Consider the following 24,673-nt stretch of genomic DNA (forward strand, 5'->3'; position numbering starts at 1 on the left):
CTTCCTACGCCCAAAGAAAGAGGTGGTGCAGATGTGCAGTGGTATAGTTGCTGTCCTACACGCTAGAGATCCAGGTTCAATCCTGACTGTGGGTGCTGTCTGTGTGGAGTTTTCCCTGTGACCGTGTAAGTTTTCTCCTAGTTCTGTGGTTTTCTCCCACATTCCAAAGACGTGCAGGTTTGTAGGCTAATTGGCTTCTGTAAATTGTGCCTACTGTGAAGGATAGAAAGAGTGAATGCGTTATCGCTGGTCGGTGCGGACTCAGTACGCCGAAGGGCCTGTTTCCACGCAGTATCGCAAAAACTAAAGTCCCAGCCTTTCCCTACAGCTCAAGCTTGCAAGTCCCAACAACATCTTTGTCAATCCCTTCTTCACCTTTTGTAACTTAACGCCATCCTACCTATAGCTCGATGACCAGAACTGTACACACAGCTCCAAGTATGGTCTCACCAACGATTTATACAGCTGTATCATGATGTCCCAATATTCATAATTTGTAAACTTTTACTACTCTGGATCATAGATTGCTAAAACATAGATATGGATCTCATTGGCAGTCTTTTTAGTTAATGTAGAAGCCTTCTCCACCACTGACCTCAGGGGCCTGGAGTGACATTTTGTTTGCGCTGTTCAGTCACCAGTTTCAATGCCTCGTTTGGTTAGTAAAAGTGGTATATTGCAACTTGTTATATTCTCGAAACCCATTAATACAGGAGTCAAGAGTGTTTAATTGTAATACGTACTGACAACAGAACAATGATTTTCTTACTTGCTCCAGCATAACGTACCTGTAACGCAATATACATAGATAATATATAATCAACAAAATTCAAGAAATTAATAACCTCAATGCTCTTTCAAAAAAAGCCCAATGTGCTTAGTGCAACCAAGCGGTCTACAATTCATGGATTAGTGTTCTGTAGTATTCAGGAGCTTGATGGATGTTGGGAAGAAGCTTTTCTTGAACCTGGAAGTCACGGTTTTCAGGCTCCTGATGGTAGGAGTGAAATGAAAGAATGGTTAGGGTCTGCAGATGTTTAGGAAAGAAAACTGCAGATGGGCTCGCCCCGAAACGTCGATCAGTCGGAAGAAGGATCTCGACCCAAAACGTCACCCATTCCTTCTCTCCAGAGATGCTCCCTGACCCGCTGCGTTACTCCAGCATTCTGTGTCTAGGGTTTGCAGATGCTGGTTTACACCAAAGAGAGACACAAAATACTGGAGTAACTCAGCAGGACAGGCAGCATCTCTGAATAAAAGGAATGGGTGATATTTCAGGTAGAGACCTTTCTTCAGACAAAGGATCTCTAAAGAAGGGTATTGACCCAAAATATCATCCAATTCCTTCTATCCAGAGATGCTGCCTGTCCCGCTGAGTTACTCCGGCATTTTGTGTCTATCTTAAGTGGCTAGGGTCCTGCGGGTCTTGGATGATGTTGTTGCATTTTTGAGGCAGTGCGTCCTCTCATGTCGGAAGGAATAAGAGTAGAATTAGGCCATTCAACCCAACAAGTCTACCCTGCCATTCAATCATGGCTGATCTATCTCTCCCGCCTGACCCCATTCACCTGCCTTCCTCCCATAACCTCTGACACCTGTACTAATCAAGAATCTACCTGTGTCTGCCTTAAAAATACCCATTAACTTGGCCTCCACAGTCTTCTGTGGCAAAGAATTCCACAGGTTCAACACCCTCTGACTAAAGAAATTTCTCCACATCTCCTTCCTAAAACAACATCCTTTAATTCTGAGGCTATGACCTCATGTCCTAGACTCTCCCACTAGCGATAACATCCTCTCCACATCAAGCCTTTCACTATTCAATGTTTCAATGAGGTCCCACCTCATTCCTCTGAACTCCAGCAAGTACAGGCCCAGTACCGACAAACGCTCATCATAGGATAACCTACACATTCCTGGGATCATTCTTATAAACCTCCTCTGGACCCTCTACAGAGCCAGCACATCCTTCCTTAGATATGGTGCCCAAAATTGCTCACAATATTCCAAATGCAGCTTTAACAGCGCCTTAGAAACATAGAAACATAGAAAATAGGTGCAGGAGTAGGCCATTCGGCCCTTCGAGCCTGCACCGCCATTCAATATGATCATGGCTGATCATTCAGCTCAGTAGCCTGTACCTGCCTTCTCTCCATACCCCCTGATCCCTTTAGCAAAAAGGGCCACATCTAACTCCCTCTTAAATATAGCCAATGAACTGGCCTCAACTACCTTCTGTGGCAAAGAATTCCACAGACTCACCACTCTCTGTGTGAAGAAATGTTTTCTCATCTCGGTCCTAAAAGACTTCCCCCTTATCCTTAAGCTGTGACCCCTGGTTCTGGACTCCCCCAACATCGGGAACAATCTTCCCGCATCTAGCCTCTCCAACCCCTTAAGAATTTTATGTTTCTATAAGATCCCCCCTCAGTCTTCTAAATTCCAGCGAGCACAAGCCCAGTCTATCTAGTCTTTCCTCATATGTAAGTCCCGCCATCCCAGATTATAGAGCCTCAACATTACATCCCTGTTTTTGTATACAAGCCCTCTTGAAATAAATGCTCGCATTGAGTTTGCTTTCTTTACTACCGATTCGACTTGCAGATTAACCTTTTGGGAATCCTTTACACCTCCGATTTCTGGATTCTCACCCCATTTAAAAAATAGTCTACACCTTTATTCCTACCAAAATGCAAGATTCCACATTTTGCTAAACTATAGTCCATCTGCCACTTCTCTGCCCACTCTCCCAGCCTGTATAAGTCCTTCTGCGGAGTCCCTGCTTTCTCTACACTACCTGCCTCTCCACCTATTTCTGTATCATCTGCAAACTTGGCCACAAAGCCTTCAATCCCCTTGTCCAAATCATTACTGTACAACGCGAAGAGTAGCGGCTCCAGCACCGACCCTTGCGGAACTCCACTAGTCGCTGGCAACCAACCAGAAAAAAACATTTATTGCCACTCTTTGTCTTCTGCCATCCTGCCAACCTGCTATCCATGCAAGTATCTGCCCTTTGATACTGTGGGCTCTCATCTTCCTTTGCAGCCTAACGTGTGGCACCTTACCTCCACACTTTCTTTCTGAAAGTCTAAGTAAACAACATCTACTGACTCTCCTTTGTCTATCCTGCTATTTACTTCTTCAAAGAATTCCAGCAAATTTGTCAATCACGACCTCCCCTTCACAAAGCCATGCTGACTTCGGCCTATTTTTTTATCGTGAGTACTCCATCAGTGTTATAGAGTTTACTGCATGGAAACAGGCCCACTGTGTCCATGCTAACCAAGTTAGCATATAGGGCTAGTCCCATTTGCCTGTATTTGACCCACATGCCTGCCCATATATTTGCCTAAATGTATTTTAAAAGTCGTAATTAGCCGGTTCTGCAGATTCCTCTGGCAACTCGTTCCAGATATGGACTACCCTCTGACTGAACAAAATTGCAACTGTGGTCCCTTTTAAATTTCTCTCCTCTCACCTTCAACCTCTGTGACTGTGTGGGTTTTCTCTGGGTGCTCCGGTTTCCTCCCACCTTCCAAAGACAAGCAAGTTTGTAGGTTGATTGGCTTCTGTCAATTCATAATTGTTCCTGGTGTGTTGGAGTTTAGCTTAGTTTATTGTCACGTGTAGCGTGGTACAGTGAGAAGCTTTTTGTTGCGTGCTAACCAGTCAGTGGAAAGACAATACATGATTACAACTGTGCTTTTGCGGTTGCAGCTCCTAGACTGTGGAACAGCATCCTTCTCCCCATCAGAACTGCCCCCTCCATCGACTCCTTTAAGTCCAGGTTCAAATCCTATTTCTACTCCCTAGCGTTTGAGGCCCTCTGAGGGGGCGCTGTGAACTGTGTTATGTATGTGCTGTTATGTTTGTGTGCCATAGTATGTCCGTACTTAGTACCTGAACTGATGTGCAGCACTTTGGTCAACGTGGGTTGTTTTTAAATGTGCTATACAAATAAAATTGACTTGACTTGACTTGACCTCATCCTTTCTAATCTAATGGACTCTAAAATCTTATCGACCAACGAAGTCAGGCTAACCGGCCTATGGTTCCCACTATTCTGCCATGTTGCTCCCTTTTGGCGCAGCGGGGGTAACATTGGCAATTTTCCAACCCCTTCGACGGCGAGGAGTCCAGCTCTCATTGTAATCTTATGGAATATGATGCTGTTTGTTGAATGGCTCTGAAATGCACACAAGTTGCAAACTTCATGGGGACTCAGATCAGGCGAGCCCCGCCACGGTTACCATGGCGACCCCTACCACGGTTACCATGGCGACCCCTACCACGGTTACCATGGCGACCCCTACCACGGTTACCATGGCGACCCGGCGCAGGGCTGGGTTTGAAGTTGGCGCCTCCCCGCTGGCGGGTTCTTGTGGGAGTTGTCGTCTATGAGAGGGGGGGGGGGGTTCACGCAGGATGGAGAGTTGCAATGAAAAGCGAGAGACGAGGTAGCGTTTAGTCGTATTGTAACTTGTTATATTCTCGAAACGAAAGCCATGTTGAATACAGGAGTTAAGTCAGAGTATTTAATTGTAATTGTAGTACTGACAACAGAACATCGAGATTCTTACTTGCTCCCAGACATAACGTGCTGGGGAGTGAGTGTTGTGGTCGCAGCCGGGGAAGCGGCCTGAGGGAGGGAGGGAGGGGTTGTGTGTAAAGATAATAGAGCAGAGCAAGATAGACCACTCGACCCGAAAATCCGTAATACGTCATGGCGCCATTTTAGTAGGCAGAAACTCGCAGAAACATTTAAAAAGAAAAATAACAAAAATCTGTGAATTGATAGATGAGATATATTCTGCATTTTAATGGTATCATCACACATACTGTTCCCCCAAAATACTGATTACACTGCGAGAGGCAGAGCGGACGGCGGGGTTTTGCCTACTAAAATGGCGGCCTTTTGCCTTCAGTAAAGGCGATTTGGACGGTGTGGTTCATCTTGCTCCTCTAGTATCTTTGGTTGTGTGGAAGGCCCGCGGCGGGCGGGCGGGGACCGGAACGGAACGGATGAGCGCTGCGCACCGGCGGAGGCTACAGCGTGACGGTTTCCGGCGGATGGCGGGGGGGAAGAGAAAGGTGAGAGTTTGTGTGTGGAGAGCGAAAGAGAGGGGGAATATTATGAGTTAAACAGCGATGGGAGTAACGGGAGGTGATTCCAAACCGTCCCGGAATCAACGTGGGAAGGTGAGCGGGCAACAGGCGCCGAGGGGCTGTGCCCACAGGCACAGCGATGATGGAAGTATCCCCTCCCCCCCAAAAAGGGTAAAAGTTGGAAGCCGCTTCGATCTCCTGATGCTGTGGGCTGGAGGTTATGTGTTTTTACGCGTTGCTGGGGGTGGGAGCGGGGCTGCTCGCTGGGGGAGGGGCGGCGGGGCCAGCGGTGCTCACGTGACCCGGGCAGAGCTGCTCTGATCATCCTTTGTCCAAGTGAGACAGACGACATGCTGGAGGAACTCAGCAGGTCAGGCAGCATCTCTGGAGGATAGACTCAACATGCTGGAGAAACTCAGTAGGTCAGGCAGCATCTCTGGAGGACAGACTCAACATGCTGGAGGAACTCAGCAGGTCAGGCAGCATCTCTGGAGGATAGACTTAATATGCTGGAGGAACTCCGCTGGTCAGGCAGCATCTGTGGAGGATAGACTCAACATGCTGGAGGAACTCAGCAGGTCAGGCAGCATCTCTGGAGGACAGACTCAACATGCTGGAGGAACTCAGCAGGTCAGGCAGCATCTCTGGAGGACAGACTCAACATGCTGGAGGAACTCAGCAGGTCAGGCAGCATCTCTGGAGGATAGACTCAACGCTGGTGTAACTCAGCAGGTCAGGCAGCATCTCTGGAGGACAGACTCACTGCTGGTGTAACTCAGCTGGTTAGGCAGCATCTCTGGAGGATAGACTCAACATGCTGGAGGAACTCAGCAGGTCAGGCAGCATCTCTGGAGGATAGACTCAACATGCTGGAGGAACTCAGCAGGTCAGGCAGCATCTCTGGAGGATAGACTCAACGCTGGTGTAACTCAGCAGGTCAGGCAGCATCTCTGGAGGACAGACTCAACGCTGGTGTAACTCAGCAGGTCAGGCAGCATCTCTGGAGGACAGACTCAACATGCTGGAGGAACTCAGCAGGTCAGGCAGCATCTCTGGAGGACAGACTCAACATGCTGGTGTAACTCAGCAGGTCAGGCAGCATCTCTGGAGGATAGACTCAACATGCTGGAGGAACTCAGCAGGTCAGGCAGCATCTCTGGAGGATAGACTCAACATGCTGGAGGAACTCAGCAGGTCAGGCAGCATCTCTGGAGGATAGACTCATCATGCTGGAGGAACTCAGCAGGTCAGGCAGCATCTCTGGATGATAGACTCAACATGCTGGAGTAACTCAGCAGGTCAGGCAGCATCTCTGGAGGATAGACTCAACATGCTGGAGTAACTCAGCAGGTCAGGCAGCATCTCTGGAGGATAGACTCAACATGCTGGAGTAACTCAGCAGGTCAGGCAGCATCTCTGGAGGATAGATTCAACATGCTGGAGTAATTCAGCGGGATGTGCAGCATCGTTGGAGGACAGACACAAAATGCTGGAGTAAATCAGCGGGACGGACAGCATCTGGAGAGAAGGAATAGATGACATTTCTGGTCGACACCCTTCTTCAGACTGAGTCAGGGAGAGGGAGTCTAGAGATATGGAGGGGTAAGATGTGAAAACGACAGATCGAAGCAGACGTTGATAAGGAAATGTAAAATGATTCACTCTTGGCTGAGGGGAAGATGACAAGGAGGCATACAATCAGTAGAATTAATCAGAAGGACAATGAAACTAGTTGGAGAACTAGGGAAGGGGGAGGGACAGAGAGAGAGGTTACTTGAAGAGTTACTTGAAGTTAGTGAAATCAAAATTCATACTGCTGGGTTGTAAGCTACCCAAACGAAATATGAGATGCTGTTCGTCCAATTTGCGTTGGGTCTCACTCTGACAGTGGAGGAGGCTCAGGACAGAAAGGTCGGTATGGGAACGCGAGAGGTGTTAAAGTGTTTAGCAACCGGGAGATCCCGTAGGCCTAGGCGGACTGAGCGGAAATGATCGCTGAGCCAGCACTTGGTCTCGCCGATATATAGGAGTAACAATGCTGGAGTAACTCATTGGGTCAGGCAGCGTCTCTGGAGAGAAGGGATAGGTGACGTTTCGGGTCGAGACCCTTCTTCAAACGGAGTCGGGAAAGGGAAACGAGAAATATAGATGTCGATAGTAAGGCTCTCTCTATCTGTTGGTTGCTCACCTTGGTCCGCTGCACACTTCGGAAGGCATGTACCCAGCCCCCACCTCACAGCTCATTGACCTCTATGCACTGTACCAGACCTGATGAGATTCTGATGCTGTCTGAGCTGCCTAGTATTTCACCTGTTAAAGAAAAGTCATCCCTCAGGTACTTTTAAAATCTCTCCCTCCCCTTCTCCTCCCCCCCACCTTAAACCTCTGGTTCACGATTCCTGTTTTCTGAGCAAGACTGTGCATTTACCTGATCTGCTCATCTCATAATCTTGTATACCGCTATAAAATCACCCCTTATCCTCCTGCGCTCCAAAGAATAAAGTCCTAGCCTGCTCAACCTCTCCCTGTATCTCAGGCCCTGAAGTCCTGACAACATCCTCATAAATCATGTCTCCACTCTTTCCAGCTTGACAATGTCTTTCCTATAACATGGTGACCAAAACTGAATGTAATACTCTAAATGTGGCCTCACCCAACTGTAACATGACCTCCCACCTTCTATACTCAGCACTCTGTCTGAAGCGCCAAAAGCTTTTTTGATCACCCTAACTACTTTCAAGGAACTATGTACCTGCACCCTACATCCCTCTGTTCTACAACACTCCCCAGAGCCCTGCCATTCACTGTGTAGGTTCTGCCCTTGTTAGACTTCCCAAATTGCAACACCTCGCACTTCTCTGTATTAAAGTCCATCAATCATTCCTCAACCGACCTGCCCAACCGATCAAGATCCTGCTCCAATTTTTGACAACCATCTTCATTATCTACACTACCATTCACTTTAGTGTCATCTCTAAATTTGCTAACCATGCCTTTGTACATACTCATCCAAATCGTTGATATAGATGACAAATAGCAATAGGGCAGCACCGAACACTGAGGCACACCACTAGTCACAGGCCTCAGTCCGAAAAACAGCTTTCCACCATCACCCTCTGCTTCCTTCCATGAAGCCAATTTTGTATCTATTCAGCTGTCTCTCCTTGGGTCCTATGTGATTTAATCTTCCATGGCAGCTTGCCCTCTGGAACTGTGTTAAATGCCTTCCTAAAATCCATATATACAACAACCATCAGCGCCTCCTCGATTATAATACTGACTGCCCTCGAGGCACTTCCATAGACTGCCCCCAGTTCCCTGGTCCTCATGTCGTTCTCCATGGTAAAAACAGAGGAGAAATACTCAATAAGGACCTTGCCTATCTCCTGTGGCTCCACCTAGTTAACTGCTTTGATTCCTGAGGGGTTCCATTCTCTCTGGTTACCGTTTTTCCCCTTAATGTTCTTATAAATTCTCTTGGGATTATCCTTAATATTATCTAGGTAATTGGGTCACATGTCATTGGAAAACAATGCCAGATTTTCTTCATTAAAGTGTTCTTTAAAATTATCAGTTTTAAATTCCAGGTTTATATAATGTGAATCTGGATTAATGGTTGAGCATTCATTCTCGCCACTGGCCTCGATGGTGGGCTAATTGTGCTTGAAAACAAATTCATGTTGTAGAAACAAGAAACTGCAGATGCTGGTTTACAAAAAAAAAAAAGAAAGTGTTGGATTCTGAGATACTCAGTGGGTTAGGTGAGAACATGGATAGGTGATATTTTGGTTCAGGACCCTCTTCAGAAGTTATGTTGCACAGTTTTAAAAAATGAAGTGAATTTTTTTTTCAAGATGTCCTCTCAATTCAATTAATGCTTTTAAGTCTGTTTTTAGAAAGTAATAATAATTGTTTTCACTCCCTCTCTCCTTCCCACCCCTCGACCCCAAATAATTTTTTTGGTGTTTTTTTTCTTTACTCAGCATCTAATCTTTGAGTTTGGGTGAATGGTAGGCTGTGCACTTTTAAATTGGATTTTGGATGAAGCTATACTTGAATGTCCCAATTCTTATCAATTGATTTACTGTTGGTTTTTCAACCATTTGAGGCCTTCTCAGCTATCCCTATTGAAGTGGAAATCTAAATATCCATATTTAGGAATGTGCAGACATATTTTAGTTTGATTGTCTTAACAGTTCTTTATGTATGAACAATGTCCCTGTGTCATGTCCTGAAGGCATTAACTCAAGAGTTCCACAATTACCGTCCTGTGGGAGGAAGCATGAACTGTACAAATACATGTCACGTTTCAAAAGTGTTTATCAGTCTGGATACCTAATCAGCACTGGAGATGAACTGGAACAATGAAAGTTTTTTTCAAGCACATTAGATGCACCAATAACAGCAAATAAATATGCAATAAATTAATTAGTATCTATCAGTTATTCAAAGTAAACCATGTAATAGTGCCAAACAGAGTAGAGCAACCATAATAGGGCAAATTCCATACTGGTTCAGTGCTGAGGTAGAGTAGTGGTTGGGGTTGTGCAGGGTGGTTCAAGTATCTGATGGTGTATGGGAAGGAGCTGTCTTGAACCTGGAGGTCATGGTTCTTGGGCCCCTGTACCTTCTTCCCAATGGTAGCAGTGAGAAAAGGGTGAGGCCAGGGTGGTGTGGGTCTTTGATATTGGCTGTCCTCTTGAGGCACAGCATCTTGTAGATCTCTTTGATGACGATAAAGTCCACCACTTTTTGGCAGCCACCTTTGTTTTTGACCATTCATATTTATAAACGAGGCTGAATTGGAACCAGTCAGTATGCTCACCACTGTACACCTGTAGAAATTCTATAGTTTGCTAACATGATATGTCTTCAAACTTATGAGGAAGTGAAAGTGTTGATGAGTTTTCTTTGTACTTGCATCAGGACAAATCATTTTGAAATTTGTACCTACAGAAACCTGGAGCCATTGACTCTCTTTTCTGATATCCTGCCTCTGAAGACAGATGCATGGTACCTTGGCTTTTCCTTTCTGAAATCAACAATGAGCTTCTTTATTAACTCAGCGGGTCAGGCAGCATCTCTGGAGAGAAAGAATGGGGGACGTTTCGGATCGAGAGCCTTCTTCTGTCTGAAGAAGGGTCTCGACCCGAAACGTCACCCATTCTCTCCAGAGATGCTGCCTGAACCGCTGAGTCACTCCAGCATTTTGTGTCTATCTTCGATTTAAACCAGCATCTGCAGTTATTTTTCCTACTATGAGCTTCTCGATCTTGATAATGTTGAGATCAAGAATTTTGTTCCGTCACTCCTCAATCAAATTATTAGTCTCCCATCTGTTTCTGACTGTCATCTCTCTTTCTGACTGTCACCTGTTATTTGTCCAGTGATCTGCAAATTTTAAAATGGCAATGCAAGAGTGTCTGGCTCCACAGTAGTGGGAATAGAGACAGTGTACAGCAGGGAACTGGGCAGGCAGTCCTGAGGTGTCACTGATTGAGGTCTAATGATGAGGAAGCTGAGGATCCAGTTGCATAGGGAGGATCAGAGACCCAGTTCCCTGAGTTTGACGTTGAGTTCAGAAGGGATGATGGTGTTGCATGCCTGCTGAGAGTTCTGGCTGAAAGACAAATTGTTGTTGGGCACGAGTGAGAAACTGGAAGACTGGAGGGTGGCTAGTGTTGTGCCTCTGTTTGAGAAGGGATGCAAAGAAAAACCTGGGAACTATAGACTGGTAAGTCTAACATCTGTGGCAGGAAAGTTACTGGAGGGGATTGTGTGCGATAAGGTATAAATTCATTTGGAAAGACAGGTTGATTAGGAATAGTCAGCATGGTTTTGTGTGTGGGAGATTGTGTCTCACAAATTTGATAATGTTAATTGTAGAAGTAACCAATAAGATTGACGAGGCCAGGGTAGTTTATGTGACTTCAGCAAGGACTTTAAGATTCTGCTGGTAGGCTGCTCTGGAAGGTTAGATCGCATAAGATCCAGGACAGCTAGCTAACTGGATACAGAATTGCCTTTGTGGTAGGAAACCTTTCTGGATACAGAATTGCCTTTGTGGTAGGAGGGTGGAAGGGTGTTTTTCGGAGTTACACCAGGGCAGGACCTTCATAGTGACCCTAGGAAGTATTATAGAGGGGGATCTAGGAGTACATAGTTCCCTGAAAGTGGTGTCACAGATAGATAGGTAGTGAAGAAGGCTTCACAGGTTGGCATGTTGGCCTTCATCAGTCAGGGAATTAAGTATTGAAGTTAAAACATTATGTTTCGGTAGCACATGATGCTGGTGAGGTTGTACTTGATGTATTGTGGACAGTTTTGCTCATCCTGCATAGGAAAGATCCCATTAGGCTGGAAAGAGTGCAGGGAAGATTTACAAGGATGTTGACTATACTTGAGCGCCTGAGCTACAGGGAGAGGTTGGAAAGACTAGGACTATATTCCTTGGAGTATAGGAAAGGTGTTTATAGAGGTGTATAAAATCATGAGGGGAATAAATAGTACCAGGGTATGGGAATTGAGAACTAGAGGGCATAGATTTAAGGTGAGAGGGGAAAGAGTTAATAGGAACCCAAGGGGCAACTTTTTCATACAGAGGATGGTACAAGCTGCCAGAGGAAGTAGTTGAGGCAGGTGATATAAGAACATTTAAAAGACATTTGCACAGATTCATTGATAGAAAGGGTTTAGAGGGACACGAGTTAAACATGGGCAAATAGGACTAGCTTAAGTGGGGCATCTTGGTGATCATGGGTGGGTTGTGGCGAAGGATCTGTTTCCGTGCTGTATGACTATGGCCCAGCAGAGCATGGAGAGCCTGCCGGATAGCATCTGCTGCCAACCTGTGGTAGGAGAATCAAAGTGGATCTAGTGTATTACTAATGCAGGAGTTGAATTGCATCATAACCAAAATCTTGAAGCACTTCATCACAACGGACGTGAGGGCATGTCAGTAGTCATAGAGTCGTGTCACCTTGGGCACTCTTTTTGGGCACCAGTATAATGTATAGCCTTTTAAAGCAGGTGAAGTCCTTGGACAGTGGTAGGTTGATGATGTTCATGGAATTTCCAGCCAGATGATCTGGGCAGATCTTGAGAATGGGACAAGGTACCATCAGGGCGTTCTTTATCAGAAAGGATCTTGGAGACTGAGATCACAAGCTCTTCGTGAGCTGTAGGGGCTCATGAAGGTACATTGTTGTATGCCCTTTCGAAGAGAGCTTGGCTGGGAGTGATGCGTTGCTGTCACTTGAACTACTCCATTTCACTTGTAGGAAGTAATGCCATGAAAGCCCTACCATTGTTGCCGAGTGTCCTCCAGAGCCTCTAATTTAGTCCAGAAGTGTCTCTCTGCGCTCATGATGGCCTTCTGTAGGTCATAGCTGGACTTGTGTGACTAGATCACCTGACTTGAATACCACACATCTGATCTTCACTGCATTGTGAATCTTGCAGTTCATCCAAGGCTTCCAGTTAGGGAACAGCCCTGGTATATTTGTTCAAGTCCGTTGCCAGGTCCTCGAACATCACCCAGTCCACTGATTCCAAACCTCTGTTCCCACTGACCAGTGTACAGTCTGCCAGAGCTATACTCTACAGTCATACGAAGAAGGAGCACAGCCAGGTGGTTGCTTTTTTTCCAAAGTGTGACCGAGAATGGAGCGATTGTCTCTTGCCCAGAGTCGGGGAATCGAGAACCAGAGGACATAAGTTTAAGATGAATGGGGAAAGATTTAATAGGAATCCGAGAGGTAACTTTTTCATACAAAGGGTGGTGGGTGTATGGAACGAACTGCCAGAGGAGGTAGTTGAGGCAGGGACTATTGAAAAGTTTAAGAAACAATTATACAAGTGCCTGGATAGGACAGGTTTAGAGAGATATGGGACAAACGCAGGCAGGTGGAGCTAGCGTAGATGGGACATGTTGGTTGGTGTGGGCAAGTTGGGCCGACGGGCCTGTTTCCATTCTGTATGACTGATTGGCGTCTCAATGGATTAGCAGTACTCGAGAGTGTTCGATTCTCTGATGCTGTCTGCACATGCTGATGCTAGTTTGGAAATGACTCCTTCAAGCTAGCCTTGAAATCCCTGGCAACGATGGAGAAGGCATCAATACATGCCTTATGGTGTTTATTAGCCACGGCATTTAGATCCTCAAATGCCAGCTGAATGTCTGCCTTTGGCGGGATGTAGACTGATGATGGAGATGAATTCTCTTGGGAAGCAGAAGGGACACACTTCACTTCTAGTTGTTCCATGTGGGGGGAGCAGGAGTTGGACAAGACTGCCACGTCTGAACACCACAAAGAGTTTACCATGAGGCAGGTGTCGGCACTTCTCCCTTTTTCCTATGACATTGTCCAGTACATGGGAGGATCAAGAAATCTTTGGGCTGGAGGGCTGAGTCTTGAGAACTGGGGGTAAGCCAAGTCTCTGTTGTACATGCCAGTGAATCATGGGAGGCCACGTCTCCGTTTGTTCCCATACAAGTTCTCCTGGATAGTAATTTACTTTTTTGTAATTGGGAATGGGCAGATTTTGAAGGAATTCCAATAACGTCATATTTGACATATTTGCCAATTGGGAATTTGGTCGTTTTGAACTTTCTCTTGGAAGGATGCACGAACCACATCCAGCAGTTTAAATTGATGATTATTAACTTGTAATTAAAAATCATAAAACCCGCTGATGCTAGAAATCTGAAATAAAAAATAAAAACAGAAAATGATAGAAACATTCAGCAGGTCAGTCACTTCAGAAACGGAGTTAACATTTTAGGTGCATGATCCAGCATTAAAAGCAATACCTTGCTTCTCTACCTATTCGATCTGTGTATTTCCAGCATTTTCTGTTTTTGTCATAGCTGTAGATATTATCTGTACAAGTAAAAAAATGAGGATAATTTATATATTTGAGATATAAATAGTACAGATTGGGTGTTATTGAACAGAGCTTTGAAAATTTTGCAAATCTAATAAAATAACCTTTTGGTAGCAACGATACCCAGACTTACTCTAGCTTTGTTGATTCACCCTGATTCCAGCAGAATCATTGCCCAAAATAATAGAAATAGTTGCACTTTAATCAAATATCCAATCAGTACAGAATATGTACTGTGATTTAAAATCTAGTCCACTGTGCATATGACTGCATAAACTTGCTGTGACTTAACCATTTGGCCCCTCAAGACCATGTCACAGCTCTGCAAGAGGAACTCGTTCATTTGACCTCCTGTCCTCTTCCACAGCCCCGTAAATCCTTTCTCTTTTGGATACTCATCGAGACCTCTTTCAAATGTTACAATTCACTTCTGCTACTGTTGCTTATAGAAACGTAACCAATGCTTATAAAACAAATCATTGATCTTTATTCTTTTGAGACCCCTCTGCATTTTCTCTCCCTGCTCTCTACCATGATTTTAGATTAAGTTAGATTCCTCAGCAATGGAGGCATGCCAGCTTCTCCAGTCTGTCTAAATAACGGAAATTCAGCAGCCTGCAATCATTTAGGTAATCTCATGTGCACACTCCTTCCTAGTGGCCCCGAAAACCAAACAAGATTTGAAATTTGCTGAAGATCGTGCTCTTGTATTTTGTGCCTCTGCTTAAAAAGCTCAGGACCCCGCTTTTTAACTTTCTTGATCGCGCTCATTTCAACAGGCTGTATACAGGATCCCCAAGATCTGTCTTTTCTTGTGCTGTCCAGATTACATTTCCTCATTTCTTTCTATCAAAACATAGTATTTAGTTTTTTCTCATTATTAAATTTAATCTGATTTCAACTTGAAGATGATAACTATCTCTCTTGTATTCTACTATGCCCCCATGTCATTGTGTTTTGTGCCCCTGCCATTTTGGAACTTAATGTATTGACCCAAGGAGAACTCCGCTGTATACTTGCATCAAATTTGAAAAGTAACATTTCACAATCAATGTTTCCTATCAAAGCCAATTTACCATCAAGACTACCACAGCTCCTTTTATCCTCTGGTCTTTGTGCTTGGTGATGTGTTTGTTAAGTGATACCAGATTAACTGCCTTTCGACATTCATACATGCCATGTCAACTGTTGCCAACTTGATCTTCTGTTACAATATCAAAGAAAATATTAAGTTGGACATCTTTTGCCTTTAACAAATTCATGCTGTCTCCAATCAATCCACATGTTCAAATGATCATGAAAACTATTCCCAATTATTGGTTCTAGAACCTGCCCTACCACTGAGTTTAAGTTGATTGGTTTGTGTTAACTAGGTATATCCCTTCATCTGTTTTTGAAGGTATAACATTTGCAATTTTCCAATCTGGCACCATTCCTGAATGCGTAGATATTTCAAAGAATGTGGTTAGTGCTATAGATGGATAGATCAATAAACATCAATGCAATAAATACATGGTTCCTCACATTTACAACCTCACAATAAACAACATTTGCAACTGGATTCATAGTCTACAGCACAGAAACAGCTCCACCTCGTTCATCCCGACCATTCTATATATAACTCGCAAAGAAAATGTGGAAGCACATGGTGTGGATGATGAAATATTATGTTTTTATATATTGATGTGTAATGTGGAAAATTCAACTGAATTATTTTTTCTCTTTGCTTCCAGGTTTTTAAGAAAACTTCATTGCAATTTTTGCCCTAAGTTCTGAATTGAAATTATCTCTCATTTTTTCTTCCCAAATTATGCGATGCTGTCTTGATGGGCAGGGGGTGCTTCCTAAAGTGCCTTGAATGCAATGTTTGCAATTAAACAGTCTGCAGATATAATGCTGATCTCACATTTTTCAAGAGCTGTCAACTGTACAGTTCTACAATATTTTACTGGATAAACTGATAAGGAATAAGGACAAATTGATAAGAACAAATTGAAAATTGTTTAAACTGCATAATCGCAGTATTTTGAGTAGGCTGGCGACGTTGAAGGAATTGATAACCACAGCTTCCTCTTTACCGGAAACTACTTGGGTTTCCAATGGAGAAAATGGCCAGAGTGACGACAGCCCTGAGTGGCACGACCATCACAGGGCGAACAATGTTCTGCCATCTCGATGCACCTGCCAATGCTATTAGTGTTTGCAGGGATGCCGCCCGGGTGGTGGTGGCTGGCCGCAACATCTTCAAAATCTATTCCCTGGAGGAGGACCAATTTGTGGAGAAGGCAAATCTTCGGGTTGGCCGCAAGCTCTCTCTAAACTTCAGCTGTGCTGACGTGGTGTGGCACCAGATGGACGACAATCTCCTGGCGACAGCAGCCACAAATGGAGCTGTGGTGACGTGGAATCTAGGCAAGCCATCTCGCAACAAGCAGGACCAACTTTTCAATGAGCACAAACGCACAGTTAACAAGGTGTGCTTCCATCCGACAGAAGTCCACATGCTGTTGAGTGGCTCCCAGGATGGCTACATGAAGTGCTTTGATCTCAGGAAGAGGGAATCTGTGAGCACTTTCTCTGGTAAAGAATATACTCTAATAAAGTAAATTCAATGATTTTGTTATTTAAAAAAATATCTGCAGATTATAACATTTTAATTAGAAATGTATATGTTTTGGAAATCTTTAAAGTATTTTTCTGTAAGTTAACTTCATGGCTGCAAATGAGCTGTAGTGAAAAAAAACATTGTCTTTCCTGTCCTTAATGTCACAAAGTGTTCTCGAGCTGATGTAATACTTCTTCACAGCAGTCATTTGTATTTTTTTAAATCTGATAAAAAAAAACAACGATCAGCCTGTTTGTGTTCAGGTTAATGAATGTAGGATACATATTAGCAAGGATCCTGACCGTTATTCCCCCTTGGACAATACCCCCTTGTTATTTACATCCAGCCAAGAGAGCAGGTTGAGCCTCAGTTTAATACCTCATCCAAATGGCACTTCTCGCGTTACAGAGCACCATTACTACACAGAGTTTTTTAATGCTTATTTCTGGAGTGGGGCATCAGTCCAACTATCTAACTGGGAACCAAAAATACTACTGTAATGGCAACTTCAATCTTCTCCAATGAAGTCCTTTCCGATACCGCCACCACTTCACAGGGAGTAGGAGTGAACTTGACGCAAACCAAACAGAGATTTTCCAAACGTATTTTCAGTTTAATTAGTCGTTTATTGAATTAGTAGTACAAACAGGTCTGCATCTCCTCGAATTCAACTCCAGTCACAGGTCTGAACTGTATCTCTCCCTCCCAGTCTGCGCCCTCCCGTCTCTGCATCTCCAAGTTCTGGCTCCTCCTAGTCCATTATGCCCATACATGTATTCATCTCACGACAGCTCCCAAGTGTCCAAAATAATACAGCAAGATATCTAGACAAAATAAAATAATATGCTAAAACAGCCAGCACAAACTCCTGCAGCGCATGGCTCCTACAACTACCAACTAAAGTACATTTTTATGGCTGAAATTTGGGCATTCCACTAAATATTTATCGCTTGTGTTTTAATGTCTTGTTTGAGTGTTTTCAATTTTTCTCAACTTTTTCTAAATGTAAAGTTAACTGTATAAACAGTGAAGAACTCGAATGGATATAGCTATGAGTTTTTGAGCTAGAGGCAGCTGCCATGCAATGTGATCTGCCCCTCTAATATCTCTAGTAAATGTTTTCTTAAAATCTATACTGATCAGTTTAATTAAATCAGTCACTACAGTTTAAAGCAATTACTCTGTTTGCAAGGTAGTGAATTATTGCATTTTCTTCATCTATTTAACGACTTGTAGTATTTCTATATATTCCATATTTTTGTTTGGTTAAGCACAGTCCCTGGTCTTCAGTTCTACCTGTCTTTTATTACATTGAATCTGATTTCCCTCAACTACCTATCCCATTCTGTATTTTAAAATGTTTAAAGTTTCTCACTGAATGAGTTGGTATTTTGATCCAAAAAGCACCAATTATCAGATCACTGCTTTCTATTTGGCACTCTCTGTTTAATGGATATGTGGGTGAGATGCAGATCAATCCCCCCATCCTCCCTTCCCCCCCCCCCCATCACATTTCTATCCCAACAACATGCCCTAACTCATGCTGGGGAGTATTGGTATTTTTAAAATATTACACCCAGTATCCTCCTGAATAAGTTTACTGCTTAATTGTTTATCGGGCGCGGCAACATATACTGTAGGAGCTACGCAAACGTGTTTAATGCTTGGTATTGGATTTCACTAAGGAGACATTAATCCCACTAGTCTAGACTGGACGAGGGTGGCAAAGAAAATGTTGCATGTTCTTAAATGAGTCACTGCCCAGCCCCAACGTTTGTCAACTTTGTCATTTTTACTCTTTTCCTGCGGAAGAGAGCTCTTAACAAAGTACAGTTTCAAGGATGTTGGCTCCCACTGGTACTTCAAATTTGTCAAACATAATGTTCAAGAACAAAGATGCTTTGACTGCTGAAGATCTGATCTAATTCCCATCGCGTTCCAGCAATGGATGCGTTTCCTCTCTTTTGTGGAGAAGGGGCACAGTAATTACAGAGCAATAGAAACATAGACAATAGGTGCAGGAGTAAGCCATTCAGCCCTTCGAGCCAGCACCGCCATTCAATATGACTATGGCTGATCATTCAAAATCAATACCCTGTTCCGGCTTTTTCCCCACATCCCTTGATTCCCTGATCACTAAGAGCTAAATCTAACCTCAAAACAGGCACACCAGAGGGGTGTGTGCTCAGTTCTCTCCTGCACTCCCTGTTCACGCATGGCTGTACTGCTAAGCACAGCTCAAACATCATCCTAAAGTTTGCTGACGACACGACCATCTTGGGCTTCATCACAGACAACAATGAGACGGCCTACAGAGAGGAGGTAAAGGCACTAAACAGCTGGTGCCAGGAAAATAACCTCTCTCTCAATGTTAGCAAAACTAAAAAGATGATCGTGGACTACAGGAGACAGCGGGGGAGTGGACACCTCCCCATCCACATCGGTGATGCTGAGGTTGAAAGGGTCAGCAGCTTTAAGTTCCTCGGTGTGCACATCACTGAGGACCTTTCCTGGACACTGCACACGGACACAATAACAAAGATTCTTTTTCCTGAGCGGCTCTTTTTCCTGAGAAGACTGAGGAAGTTTGGCATGAACGCCAGCATCCTCACAAACTTCTACAGATGCCCCATTGAGAGCCTGCTGACGGGCTGCATTACAGTCTGGTACGGGAACTTTTCTGCCCACAGCCACAAATCACTACAGAGAGTGGTGAAGACGGCACAGCACATCACTGGCAACTGTCTCCCGGCCATTCAGGACATTTTCTACCGGCGGTGCCTGCGGAAGGCACGCAGCATCATCAAGGACCACAGCCACCCAGCACACAGGCTGTTCTTGTTACCGTCAGGCAGACGATACAGGAGTATGGCTGCGCGTACCACCAGACTTAAGAACAGTTTCTACCATCAGGCTTCTGAACTCATAAACACATTTCACATCATATATGTTGATTATTTTAATATTGTCTTTTTACCTTACTAATGTCATTTTTTATCTTTTTTATCCTTGGAATATTACTGCTGAGGTGACCCGCTGTCTTGTCAAATACATTTCATTGTACCGTTGAACCTGTGCCAACCTACATATCACAAATAAATAAATAAATATTTTAAAAAAAATTATGACCCTCTCTTGAAATAATTTGGTTTGGGGAGAAAGACTGATTTAAAGGTCTGCAGAAAGTGTTGTACAAAATGCTGCTAACTTCTAGTTGTATGTATGTGCACATACAACCGTGAATCATTATTGGTCAATTTCCTTTTCCTTTGCTTCAGTAAAGCAAAGCAACCTTTACAGAGGTTGCGAGTAAACTAAATTTATCAATCGGGTTTGTTTTGCTGTCATCTAAGATGGAATGTAACTTACCAAATTTAACACTCTTTCGAAAAAGCTCTCAAATTACAGAGTTATGATTAAGATGTGGATAGACTATTGTACATCTAACAGGACATAATGTTGCATTTTTTTACTTTCTAGTCTGTTGTTCTGCTAAAATCTAAGACTGTTGCCAATTTTACAGGATGGAAAACTTGGTTTCTTAAAGTTAAACTCTTATTTGATGTCTCCATTAAATGTTCATCATTGGCTTCAGATATAACTATTCTGCCAGGCCCTACTGGCTATTAATTGCCATTGTTATTAAATCTATATTTGTAATCTTGTGAATGAAACTTCTATCTTCTGTAGGTCAGTCAGAAAGTGTAAGGGATGTCCAGTTCAGTGTAAGAGAATATTTCACATTTGCTGCCTCATTTGAAAATGGTAACGTTCAGCTCTGGGACATAAGACGACCAGATAGATATGAGCGTATGTTTACAGCACATAACGGACCTGTCTTCTGCTGCGATTGGCATCCGGATGATAAGTGAGTAGTCTGACACTTGAACCCTTTGTGTTTATGTTTAGAATCCTATTATGAATGACTTTTTTTTTTGTTGAGCAGGGCTTTTAAGATCTCCATCTCCAAGCGAGTTATTGCCTTGCCAAATTTAATTTTGCATTCATTGTTAAACCTTTACAAAACTATGAGAAGCTTTTGAAAATTAAAGAATGATTGTGGAATATTTACAAAGCCCTAATTCAGTGAGCAACCTTTCAACAACATTCAAATTTCCAATAAATCTTGTTATTGTAAATGGACCAAATAATTATTTTAAAATTATTTTTGCTGTTTCTCACATTTTCTCCCATACTAGACTTTCTAGTTCTTTAGCTTTTTAAGTTATTTTTTCATACACTTTTTATCTTGTATTTTGTGCATTGCTGTGCCTTGAGCAGTCTGATTTGTCTCTTGGCAAAGCAACTGAATTGAAGAGGCACACTTATCTGAGCCTAAATGGTTTCTGTCCTTCATTCTTATTTTTCTTTCTTGGAAGTTGCCCAGTCTAGATCCAACTCCTGTTCATTCAGCAGTTTAGAATCAGAAATCAGCATGTGTTGAACCACAGGGAGCGGGAAAGATTCATTCACCCCCTTCTTGACGGAATGTCTTTAAAACAAAACAAAAAAAACAAGGGTGGCAAAGTGGCGCAGCGGTAGAGTTGCTGCCTTACAGCGAATGCAGCACCGGAGACTCGGGTTCGACCCTGACTACGGGCGCCGTCTGTACAGAGTTTGTACGTTCTCCCCGTGACCTGCGTGGGCTTTCTCCGAGATCTTCGGTTTCCTCCCACACTCCAAAGACGTACAGGTTTGTAGGCTAATTGGCTGGGCAAATGTAAACATTGTCCCTAGTGGGTGTAGGATAGTGTTAATGTGCGGGGATCGATGGGCGGCGCGGACCCGGTGGGCCGAAGGGGCTGTTTCTGCGCTGTATCTCAAAATCTAAAATCTATAAAAAATCAAACAGCTAAAACAGTTTGATATCTATTCTGAATTTAGAGCAACAAAAAGGTGATTTTATTGAAACACAATGAAACCAAACCTTGGACCTGGCTGAATGAGATGGAGATTTTTAAGTAATGTTTTAAAGGACTTTCAGTACTGAGACATTTGACGTCTGGATATAGTTCTGAGTTCCTGGCGTAACCCAAAGGGGATTGAAGTTTGGAGTTGATCGAGGGACCAGAATTGTAAGAGGATAGATAGCCCATCTTCGCAGGTACTCCTTCACCGGCTTTTCACTTCCTTGCATCCAGTCCATCTACATTGTGTGGTGTATCAGAAAGCTGGAGGTATCGGCAAGGACGCTGCCACTTGGCCAGTCCCCTTTCCTCATTTCCACCTTCTGAGAGAAGATACAGGGACTTGAAAGCCTGAATGTCCAGACTTATGAGCAGCTTCTTCCCCACTGCTATCCGACTCTTGAATCAATCACCTTTTACGCACACCTTTCCTCCTTTATTGTGCTTAGGTTTTGTTTTGAACTACTTTGGAATGCACTACAATCTTGTACATTTCTGCTGTTTTGTGCTTGTTGTATTTATTATATTTATAATTATAGTATGTATACTGTTTACTCTGTGGGCTTCATGTGAATAAGGAATTTCATTGCACCCTGGTGTATGCAATGATAAACTAATTTGAATCTGAGGTACTGGGCCAAAGTTGAAAAATAAATGGGGGTAAAGAATAAATATTTGGTGGACTATATTAGAAACTATTGATGGGGTGTGAGACCATCCTAAGTCATTCTCTGTAGGTAATTATACTATAACCAGGTGAATGTGGTCCATTCCAGCTTTATGATGGTGGAGAAGCAGTGGTGGAGAATGATTTAGTCAACTGTGTAGAAGCCTACAGACATATTGAAAAGGTTGAGGTCAGATGGATCATCTCTTTCACAGTAATGGAACTGCTTTTATACAAGTCATTAATGATCATTGTGCCAGGCGAAGTATGATTTGAACAAGCAGTTCCAGAAAAGATTGCCATGGATACTGAAGGGTGAGGGCACAATTAAGCTCTTGGAGATGATCGGCAGTTTGCAATTGGGTGGGATAGGAGTAGAGGATGTGAGAGGATTATTTTGAGAAAAGTGATTTGAAGGAGAAGGGAACAGTATATGGGGGAAGAGAATATTTAACAATATTAGCTAACATTGGAGCCCACTGGATTATCAGCCATCCAGTTAGTGGCAGAGCTGAGGAACTGCAAAAGTGGTGTCTTGGAGCAAAATGAGTTTGGAGAGGGCATGAAATGAAAGAGGAGAGAAACTGGGAAAATACACAATTTGGGATTATAATGAGGAAGCCTTGGAAGGAAGAGGATGGGGAAGGAGCACAGGAAACTGAGATGATCACCATCATTAAAACCATAGCATCTTGGGCTTGAAGCATTGGTATAAATTGAAAAAGGATAAGAATTGAGAAATACACTGGCTTTGCCAGTGACACCATGTACTATGAATGCCATTTTTTAAAAAAACTTTTAAAATATTCCTTTTCCAGGGGATGGTTGGCAACAGGAGGACGGGATAAAATGGTGAAAGTGTGGGACATGAGTACAAACAGGGCCAAGGAGATCTACTGCGTACAGACTATTGCCTCAGTAGCTCGTGTGAAATGGCGACCAGAAGTAAAGTACCATCTCGCAACCTGTTCCATGATGGTCGATCACAACATTTACGTCTGGGATATTCGCCGGCCTTACATTCCATTTGCAATGTTTGAGGAGCACAAGGATGTCACCACGGGGATTATGTGGCGTCACATTCATGATCCTCATTACTTACTTTCAGGATCAAAAGATAGTACGCTATACCAGCACATGTTCAAGGATGCCAGCAGGCCTGTTGATCGTGCTAATCCAGAAGGATTGTGCTATGGGTTATTTGGAGACTTGGCGTTTGCAGGAAAAGATAGCATGTTTACTAGCGACTCAAATCGGAAAACCTATGGAGGTGACAGACGCTATCCCATTTTTTTCTTCAAGAAGCCCGATTTATCAGAGCAGTTTGCAAATGTATCCAGTGCTCTTAATGTGTTTGAAACCGAACTGGGCAGCAACTCCATGGACTGGTTTGTCAACATGGCACAGCAATATCTTCTAACTGGCCGCTCGTTGGCTGAGCTCTGTGATCATAATGCAAAAATCGCTAAAGAATTGTATCGTTATCAGGTACTGCCATTACTTGGGTGAAGGGTGGATGTCCCCTGTTAAATATTTCACCAGGTTTAATTCCTACAGGCTTCTCTTGTTCCTGCATTGATTCTGACAGGAACAGAGAAGAGGTAGAAAGCTGCTGGTAAGCACGTACCACTCAAGGCAAAGTGAGGGCAGCTGGGTCTTCCAGCCATGAATAGCTGTGAATCCTCGTGAGCACTAGTTGCTAGCTACAGCAAGCAGCATCACAAAGTGGATTGGATTATGATATTGGAAGAATGTTTTGGTTGTGTAATGTATGTTCATAAATGATGCATGCACTCGACATTTATTGAAAATGAAAAGTGCTCTAATTCCAGGTATGGCTGAAGTCTCGTGCATTGATGCCATAATAAAAATAAACGTGATGTATCTTTCTATCCCTCCCTCTACCAATTTCCCAGCAATTAGTAATTTGTTAAATGATGAATAACAAAACTGAAAATCGGGCTTGCATTGACATAATGCCTGTCACATTCCTTTTGAGATGTTTCATAGTACCATCTCTAAAAGTACTCTCTCCAAAGCAATGACCGACTCTGTTATCAGAATCCTATGAATGGGATTTGTATGATTTTTATGACTCCTCTCATATTTGTGTTAGAGGAAAAAATGGGTATGAATACTTCAGTGAAAATGCTGTGGGTATTTTACTTCCCATTTATTTCTGTCTGTTTTTTAAAAATTTATTTCATGATGGGGTACAGTGAACATTTATGAGGATGTTGCCAGGACTTGAGGGCCTGAGCTCTGGGGAGAGGTTGAACAAGCTAGGATTTAATTCACTGGGAGTGCAGGAAGATCAGGTGTGATATTCTAGAGGTGCATAAGATCATGAGGGGAATAAATAGTTGTCGATGCACAGAGTATTTTACCCAGAGGAGGTGAATGAAGAACACGAGGACATAGATTTATAGTGAGAGGGAAAAGGTTTAATAGGAACTTGAACTGCAACTTTTTCACATAGAGGCTGAATGAACTGCCTGA

At 43.4% G+C, this 24,673-nt stretch overlaps 1 protein-coding gene across 5 annotated transcripts in view; it reads left to right on the plus strand.

Moving 5' to 3' along the window:
* The first annotated feature begins 4,422 nt into the window (after positions 1 to 4,422).
* wdr24 (WD repeat domain 24) overlaps positions 4,423 to 24,673 on the plus strand; it is a 33,001-nt gene continuing 12,750 nt past the window's right edge. For 2 of the 5 annotated variants that reach the window (XM_078418229.1, XM_078418233.1), the window contains exons 1-4: positions 5,018 to 5,094; positions 15,729 to 16,575; positions 20,291 to 20,468; positions 22,993 to 23,662. In XM_078418229.1, coding sequence (XP_078274355.1) covers positions 16,095 to 16,575; positions 20,291 to 20,468; positions 22,993 to 23,662 — 1,329 coding nt within the window. In that variant the 5' untranslated portion in view covers positions 5,018 to 5,094; positions 15,729 to 16,094. The other 3 variants (XM_078418230.1, XM_078418231.1, XM_078418232.1) reach the window with 3 other exon arrangements.

This window comes from Rhinoraja longicauda, chromosome 21 (assembly GCF_053455715.1).
Source record: "Rhinoraja longicauda isolate Sanriku21f chromosome 21, sRhiLon1.1, whole genome shotgun sequence".
Lineage (NCBI taxonomy): Eukaryota > Metazoa > Chordata > Chondrichthyes > Rajiformes > Arhynchobatidae > Rhinoraja > Rhinoraja longicauda.